The sequence below is a fragment of the Chlorocebus sabaeus genome, chromosome 2 (genome assembly GCF_047675955.1).
Source record: "Chlorocebus sabaeus isolate Y175 chromosome 2, mChlSab1.0.hap1, whole genome shotgun sequence".
NCBI lineage: Eukaryota > Metazoa > Chordata > Mammalia > Primates > Cercopithecidae > Chlorocebus > Chlorocebus sabaeus.
In genome coordinates, this window is record NC_132905.1 from 66616999 (window position 1) to 66626017 (window position 9019).

Below are 9019 nucleotides of genomic sequence, written 5' to 3' on the forward strand. Positions count from 1 at the left end.
AGTAGCTGGGAATACAGGCACGTGCTACCACACCCAACTAATTTTTGTATTGTTATTAGAGACGGGGTTTCACCATGTTTGCCAGGCTGGTCTCGAACTCCTGACCTCAAGTGATCTGCCTGACTCGGCCTCCCAAAGCGCTGGGATTACAGGTGTGAGCCACTGCACCCGGGCCTATCTAGGAAAATTTTAAATTTCATATGTAGTCCACATTCTATTTCTACTGGACAGCACTGGTCTAGAAGTGTAGGTTGGCCATGGGTGCAGCCTACCTCCCAGCCTTCCTCAGACTTTACAAGTGATTGCCATTCCTATCCCCTCAGTTTTTCAATCATTCTTCCTTTATTCCTCCAAAATCTCACAGTGGTAGAGTGTAGGCCACTTGCTAAGCTGGGTGTATCACCTGGGGAAGCCTGTTTAAAATACAGGCACTAGAGAACCCTCTCCATAAACTCTGATTTAGAAAGACTGGACTGGGACCTGGGATCTGCATTGCCTGGGAATCTTCATTTCTACCTTGGTCCTTAGGGAGTCCCCATGCAGCCAGGTATAGGAGCCACTGATGCAAAGAACTCTGTACTGGGAATCCAGGGACCTGGCTCTAAAGCTGTTCCACTGACTGGTGTGTGACAGTAGGTCCGTTTCTTCCTGAGTCCCAATGAGGGACTCGGTTTCCTCATTTGCAAAATGAAGAGGTGGAGCGAGCCCCCTTCCAATTATAGTCCTCTGAATATTTGCTTTCCTGGGGGTATCTGTTGTGTGTTTCTCATCTCTTCTCCATTCCCTCCTTCAGGCCTCCTCATCTTTCCCAGGGCATTCAGAAACAGGCCCCCAGGCTCCTGCCTTCCTGTTTCCCTAGCCATTCAGAGCTCTCGTCCTGGCCTCCACATCCTGCCCCCGCCGCCCCCGCCTCAATGCAGTCTTTCATATCTGCCCACCTTGCTGCTCCCTTTGCTGTCTCATTCTCTCCTCCTCGCCTCTCTTTAGTTCTTTCTTTGCTGCCATTGCCCCGCGCACCACCATGCACCATCTCTCTCTCTCTTCTGGGTTGTTCTGTAAAGGTCACCTTGTTTATGTTGCCCTGGCAAGCCAGAAGTTTCTCTCCCTTGCCTTTTCTGCCCACATGCTTTACCAGTAGTTATGGTCAAGTAGAACCCACATCTGACTCTTAATACAGTCAGACTCATTAATTCTGAAAGAGGTCTCCTCTGAATTTGAAAACTCCTTTTTAAAGTGCTTGGAAACATTGGCTTAATGGATGGATGCCTCTTGGTACCCCAAGGAAGAGCTCTGCACTCCTGCAGAGTCTCAAGCCCTGCCCTTTATTAGCTGTGTGACCTTTTAGCAAATCATTTAAACTTTTCAGCCTATGTTTCTTTGTCAGCCAAATGGCAGTGATCATCACAGTAATAACAATCGCTATAATTTATGGAAAGCTTATGCTGTGCCGGGCACCAGGCCGTGCATTCAACACAAGTACTGTTACCTGCTCATTCATTTTACAAATGAGGAAACTGAGGCTCAGAGATGTTAAGTGGCTTGCTCACAGTCACGAAGCTGTGAACATGAAGGATTGATTAGAGAGTGAAACCCAATCTGTTAGATTCCAAAACCCAATAGTCTTGACCTCACTACACTCACTTTTCATAACATCTGTCTCCTAAGGCTACCAAGATCATCCATGCAGCATGGTAGTTAGCACAGTGCCTGGCACATAGTGAGTGCTTAATAAAAGTTCATTATGACTACTATTACTATTAACTTGAAGTAGGCTAACAAAATGCTGCACGCAGGGACTGTGCTGTGCTGTAATAAACCAAAAAGAATAAATCATAACACTGTGTTGTTTAGATGTCTTTGGTACTTCTGAAGTGTCTATGGGCTTATGAAGATATCCCACATACCCAGAATAATAATGATTACACTGACTTATAGGACAGCCACTTCATTAATTGATGCACAAACTTAAAGTGCAGCCTGTTACTGTAAGGAAAAACAAAACAAAAACCAATGCCTGGTTAGGATGTAGCAAAATTGAGTAGAAAGAATACTACTCAATTTTGACCAGGGGCCAGGCGCAGCAGGTCACACTCGGAATCCCAGCACTTTGGGAGACTGAGGCAGGAAGATTTCTTGAGCCCAGGGGTTCAAGACCAGCCTGGCCATCATAATGAGACCTTGGTTTCTAGAAAAAGTTTAAAAGATTAACTGGGTGTGGTGGCTAGCACCTGTAGTTCCAGCTACTTGGGAAGTTGAAGCAGGAGGATTGCTTGAGTCCAGGAGGTCGAGGCTGCAATGAGCTATGATTGTGCCACTGCACTCCAGCCTGGCAATAGAGCAAGACCCTGTTTAAAAAACCAAAAAAAAAAAAAAAAAAAGAGAAGGAAGGAAGGAATAGATGGATACACCTAGGTTTTGGAGCTAGAAACACCTTGGTGGCTGTGTGTCCAGAGGAACCTCTCTGACCTCAGTTTCCTCACCTGCAAAATGTCATTAATGTAGAAATTGGAGTTGCTGTAATAACTAAACAACATCTGTGATATACTGGATCTGTGTCTTGCCTACAGAAGGGGCTCAGCAAAGTGAGCCTGTTCCCTTGTCCCTCTGAGGTTTCTCCATGTTTAGAGGTTAATGAGAGCACTGAGAAAGTCAGACCATAATTGTCTACCACCAGCCTGGTGCCTGAAGCCCTGTCTCCATGAGGGTGTTTATCTTGCTGGTCTTACTCTTCTCTTCTCTCCCCAAATCCTCCAGAAACATCCGTCTGTCTCTGCTTCAGTTGACTCTTTGTCTTCCTTCTTAACGTTCTTCCTTCTTGAAGTTCTTGCTATGAGTGTGGAAAGTCACCCATCTCACACAGAAACTTTTCCCTTCTCTCCCTGCAACCTCGCAGGTCAGACGTCTGGTTTCTGCTCCATCTTCTCCCACTGGCCCACTTCCTTCAAAGAAGACCTGTCTCCCAAACACCACCAGCAAGAGGGCAGCACTTGCCCATCTTCCTGACCTTACAAAATTTAACGGGAAAAAATTGACCTGTTCCAAAACAGGAACCCTGGGCTCTAGCCTTGGTTTTGCCAACTTGCTAAGCCTGAAGCCTCTGGGCCTCAGTTTTTCTGTCTGTCAAATGAGCCAAGAAAGATCTGTTTTCTATGATTCCATTAGCACTTGACTGTATGCAAGTAGCAGAAATGATGTTTCATCTGTTAAATGGTTTTGAGTAGTTGCTGTGTGCCAGGCACAGTGTTGGATACTGGAAAGACAAGAGTTAAAAGACAGCCCTTGCCCTCAAGGAGATCAGAGTAGTGTGTGGTTAAATTAACAACAGCAACAATCGTCATAATAAGAACAGCCAGTATTTATTCAGCACTTATTATATGCTGGGCCCTTGCTTCAATTCCTCCCTATAATGGGAGGCAGAACCCATTTTACAGAGGAAGCAATTGAGGCTTGAAGAAGTTGAGAAACTTGCCAGGCACTGTGGCATGCACTGGTAATCCCAGCTACTTGGGAGGCTGAGGCAGAAGGATCACTTGAGGCCAGGAATTCAAGGCTGTAATGTGCATTGATTATGCCTGTGAATAGCTATTGCACTCCAGCCTGAGCAACATAGTAAGACTCATCGCTTAAAAATTTTTTTAAAGGAAAGGAAGTTAAGAAACTCACCCAAGATTACAGAGCTAGCTGGCCCATAGAGTGCAGAGCCTGCTCCCTTAAACACTGAGTTTTGGAGCCAAACCTGGAATCCAGGCTCCATTTCTTTATTTAATCACTGCTGTCTGTGGTTTAATCTCCAGGACACAGCTAGCCCACGGACAACAGAAAGGAAAAACAAATGAAAAAAGAACATCTGCAATCGTGACTAAGCATTTCTTAGAGCTGACAAAAGATAGGAAGAAAAAGTGAAATGATGATGATCTTAGCTTCTTGGTGTTAAAGGACATTTTAACACATTTTCAGGCCAAAGTAAAAGATTACCACCTCCCTGGAAACAAGCGAGCAAACACACATGGGCTCTGGAATCCGACAGATGTGGGTTCAGTTCTCTGCTGCCACACACAAGCTGTGTGGCTTTGGAGTGCAGTGGCCATTCACAGGCATGATCATTACATGTTACAGCCTCCAGTTTCTCACCTCAAGAGATCCTTCTACCTCAGCCTCCCAAGTTGCTGGGATTACAGGTGCAAGTCACTCTACCTTGCTGAGTCACAATAAAGGGCATATGGTAAAGGGTAGCAAAAACAACCTCTTGCCATGTATTTAAAAACAAGTGACCGAAGTTGCTAACTTTCCTTGTCCTCTTCCTTTTCCCCCACTCCCCACTCCCCATTCTACCCCATGCCTCTGGCTTCCAGGAATCCTGACCTCTGTGAAGAGATCCTGGCATTTCTGGTCCAACCCAAGCCAGAGAACCATTAAGAAGGGGCCTTCATTCTGGATTCTCCGACGCAACACCGACGTCCCAGCTGCGATGTACTGTCACTGATGAGAGACTGGGAAGGGAAAAGCATATATATATAGATATATAGAGATATAGATATATATACAGGAAACACCGCGTCCTTGCACTGCTGCTGGGGCTGGCAGAGCAGTTGGCTGACGGCAACAACCGACATCTGAACACCTACCTTTCCTTTGCAGACAAATTGAAGAACTGGTGGGATTTTTTTCAAGAAAAAATAATTATATAATAACTATAATCCCTTGCTCACTCCTTTCCCCCGGCAAATAAGAAACGCAAGCCAGACCACGATGATTGTAGAAGTCCCTCCCACCCTGGTTCTGCACGTTACAGTTAGCAGACGAGCAATTCCATTTGTTCTTCTCCAGCATTTCTGAGGCCCACTTGAATGCAAAGGAAAACACTCGCGCAGCAAAGCAAGAGAAGTCGCAGCAGTAAGACACGCACAGTCAACCATTTTCCGAGAAAGAAAGAAAATTCCCCACTTGGAAAGAAAGAGGAAGAACACTGGATTCTTACTTTCTGGATCTTGACACTGGGCTGCAAAATTCACCTGCCTCTCTCCCACCTCCCCTCACCCTCAACTCTCAATGTCTTGCTGTCATTTTCTGTCTCGGCTCCCTCCTCCCCCTTCCCCGACCCTACACCCCTCACCCTCTGTGTCTGGGTCCTGCTGAGGGCCACTGCAGATGACTCTCCTTTGAAATGAGAAAAAGAAAAGAAAGCAAGAACAGAAAACGAAGCCACAGGAAGGGAAGTAGACATTGTATGTTTATGGTTTCTCATTATGAAGGTGCAGCTTGTAGGAGGTTTGTACGGATGTGCTTTTAAGTTATGTATATTGCATATAACAGGAAAAAAATATTAAAATAAACAGTGCTGGTAAGTATGAAGCTGACATTCTAAAATTATAATTATCTGACTGTGATTGATGTATCCTGAGGTTCCTAGATCTCACTGAACTGGCCCAGCTAAGGAGACCTGGACTCTGGGTGTGGGTTGGCTCACAGTAGGGGCTGACGGGTTCAGTGTAGTAATACTGTGTGTGGTGTTTGTAATTGGTTGGTTGGTGGGGAGCGGTGGGGGCCCCTAATGGAGAGGTGTGGGTTTGGCAAGAAAGAAGCAACACAGATGTTGTCCCCAAAATGCCAGTTCGAGACACCTTCTCCCTGCCCCCCTGGTAGTAGCAGTCAGGACCTGGTCTGTGCTCAGGTACCGGGTCCCAATCTGGGACTCTGCTGCTGAAGTTGCCACAGTAGAGGTCCCTGGCTTAGTCCTTATCTCCCTACGGGGCTTGCCTTGGTTTTCAGTCTTTTCTCTCTCTCTCTCTCTCTTTTTTTTTTTTTTTTTTTTTTTTGCCACATCCTGCCCTTCCCTGACCCCATTGTAATAACCAACTCCATATCCAAAGGGAGGTGGTGCTCCCAGCCATTATAGAAGATGATGGCATTAACCTGACTGTCTAAAAAATTCCCAGCTCAGCCTTTTCCTCTACTTTCTTCCTTGTTCTGAATCATTTCTTCTTCTCAGGCCAAAGTAGCTGTGGTAAGGAGGCTGCACGGGGCAGACCCTGAGAGATAAAAACTGCATTTGCAAAGGCCTCCCCTGTCCCAGGACAAAGTTGAGAGTGACGGGCAATGTTGCTCAAAGGCTCGAGCTCTGCATAAGACCTTGGCTTGGAGATCTCCCTCTTAATCAACATCTGATCTCTGAGCTTGTGCCCAGAAATTGCTCCAAGACCACAGGAGCCCTTCAAGAAGCTCACATCAAAAGTTTGGCATTGCCCTCTGCCACACATGGGCTTCCTCAGGCTTGTCTGCCACAAGCTACTGCTCTGAGCTCAGAAAGTGCCCCTTGGTGAGGGAAAATGTCCCACTGCACTGCTAATTTCTCACTTCCATTTTACCTCCCAGTCCTCCTTTTAAACCAGTTAATAAATTCATTCCACAAGTATTTACTGATTACCTGCTTGTGCCAGGGACTATTCTCAGGCTGAAGAAGGTGGGAGGGGAGGGTGGAGCCTGAGAAGCCACCTGAGCCAGCTTTATATTTCAGCCATGGCTGGCCCATCTGAGAACATCTCCCCACTCTCGCCAATCTATTGGGGCATTGCCCAGGGGTGCCCCCAGGCGGCCCAGGTTACATGCGTCCCTTTGGCTTGCTTGTCAGTGATGACATATACCTTAGCTGCTTAGCTGGTGCTGGCCTGAGGCAGGGCAGGAAATCAGAATAGCATTTGCTTCTCTGGGCAAATGGGAAGTTCAGCGGGGCAGCAGAATCAGCGGCATCCCCCGGGTGCAGGCCGGTGGACCCACTCCAACTCCCCCTGAGTGCAGCAGCACACTTTCCATACACTAGGTTCTTTCTACAATCCTGGTGGAAAAGCCACAGAACCTTCTTCCTGCCCTTCTTAACTTGAGAACTCCCACTCGTTCTGGGTCAAGAGCTGGAGTGGTGGCTCCAATCCTCTCTGGGCCACTTTGGTCTAGGAACTCATCTTTGCAGGAACCAGGAGTCCTGAGCACACTGGACACACCTCAGAGGGAGGATCCTTGTTCTGGATTTTGTACCTGGCTTCAGGGCAGGGATGAAGTGACCAGGCTTAGCTTGTGGAGTTTGTGGGCCACCAGGGCTTGGGGAAATTGCCATCCTGTGGATGCTCTGACCTCCCTTCTACAGAGACGCAGGCAGTGCCACTAGGGAGGAGGGGACCTGCAAAGCTAGAATCTAGGGCACTGTTTCCTCCCCATCCTCCTCTTTGTAGAGAATAGAGATGTTTGTCTTGTCTGTCTTCAACCTACTTTTCCTTTTCTCTTTTTCGTTTCTCATCCTCTCTGTGCTGCCTCTCCACCCAGGAGGCCATGTAGCATAGTGGAAAAAGTCCCTAAGGGCGGTTAGGAGTTCTGGGTGACCATCCTGGCTCAGCTCCTAACTCACCATGTGACATCAGGCTATCCCTGTTCCCCCTCTTGGGCCTCAGTTTCCCGACTTGCAAAATAAGCAGAAAGAACCAGATGCTCTCCAGGGTCTTTTTCTACTCTGCCATCTCATGGATCTTCATTTTCTCTTGTTTTGTTTTCTCTGGATCTTTTCCATCTGAGGGTACAGGAAGTGCCAGGACCTGTTTCAGTTTTTGAATCCTGCAAGCACATTCCAAGACTGGCCTGAAATTGCATGAGCAACATCACTCGAAATAATTTTTTTTTTCAAAAGCACCTTAACAACCAATTGCGATGCTGTCCTGTTCCTTTTTACTCACACCCTTCTCTCCTCTCTCGTCCCCATGCTCCCCCACCTCAGTGCTCCGTGCTGTATGCGTGTGCTCTCTGTTCTTGTATACTCAATAAAAGTGAAATAAATGTGTTTGATGCTGAACCATACTTCCTTGGCATCTCTTCTCTCTCTCTCTCTCTCTCTCTCTCTCTCTCTCTCTCTCTCTCTCTCTCTCACTGTCTCTCTCTGACCTTGGCTACTGGTACAAATTGGCATTGTGGGAAGGGCTAAAACTGAAGTAGAGACATCCCAACTTAGAACATGTTTATTAAACAAATGTTTGGAACTCAAGGGGGTACAGGCCTTGGGTGACTCTCCAGGCACAACACAAACAAGACAAAAGTCCCTGCCCTTCATGAACTCACAGGCTAGTGGAGGAAATAGATGCCAACACAGGCAAACAGTTGGTTACAGAGCGATCATCACTAGGAAAGAAATATACAGGGAGAAGGGAAGGAGGGTCACTGAAGGAGACCACTTTAAATATGGTGGCCAGGTAAGGCCTCCCTGAGGAGGCGATCTGTAAGTTGAATGAAGAGAAGGATCAACTGGCCAGGCACGGTGGCTCACCCCTGTAATCCCAGCACTTTGGGAGGCCGAGACAGGCGGATCATGAGGTCAGGAGATCGAGACCATCCTGGCTAACATGGTGAAACCCCATCTCTACTAAAATAATACAAAAGAATTAGCTGGGTGTGGTGGCGGGCGCCTGTAGTCCCAGATACTCAGGAGGCTGAGGCAGGAGAATGGCGTGAACTTGGGAGGCGGGGCTTGCAGTGAGCCGAGATCGCGCCACTGCACTCCAGCCTGGGTGACAGAGCTAGACTCCATCTCAAAATAAATACATAAATATATACCTGAGCATTTCCTTATACTTTCAAATACTAAATACTTCTTTTCTTTGGAAAGGTAATTCATTAAATGATACAAAGACTATGCAGTGAAAAGTGATTCTTCAGCCTTCTCCAGATTTCTGTCTCTTGTCAGAGGCAACTGCTGCGAGGAACATTATGAATCCTTCCCTGAATTTTCCTTATAGGTCTCATTTAGCAATCTGTTATCCCTAGGGTTCTGGAATAGGACTTGGTTTATAAACAATGGGTCTTCATATGATTCCTCAGGACCCCGTACACCCTGATCCATATTTCTGTCTCCCATAAAGAACCATCCTCTCTGCTTTTGTGGAATAATCAAAGGTAAGTTCACCCAGATCAGTGTTTTTCAACTGCGTTGAGAGTGGGGAAATGACCCCTCCTCCTTTGCCCCCAACCCCCGCCCTGGGGACAT

General features: G+C 46.9%; 1 protein-coding gene across 32 annotated transcripts in view; it reads left to right on the forward strand.

Moving 5' to 3' along the window:
- Positions 1 to 7839, forward strand: part of EPB41L1 (erythrocyte membrane protein band 4.1 like 1) — a 138282-nt gene extending 130443 nt beyond the window's left edge. For all 32 annotated transcript variants that reach the window (XM_073009366.1, XM_073009370.1, XM_073009446.1 and 29 more), the window contains one exon: positions 4353 to 7839. In XM_073009366.1, the coding sequence (XP_072865467.1) occupies positions 4353 to 4361 (9 nt within the window). In that variant the 3' untranslated portion in view covers positions 4362 to 7839. The remainder of the gene's footprint in view (positions 1 to 4352) is intronic.
- Positions 7840 to 9019: the final 1180 nt, after the last annotated feature.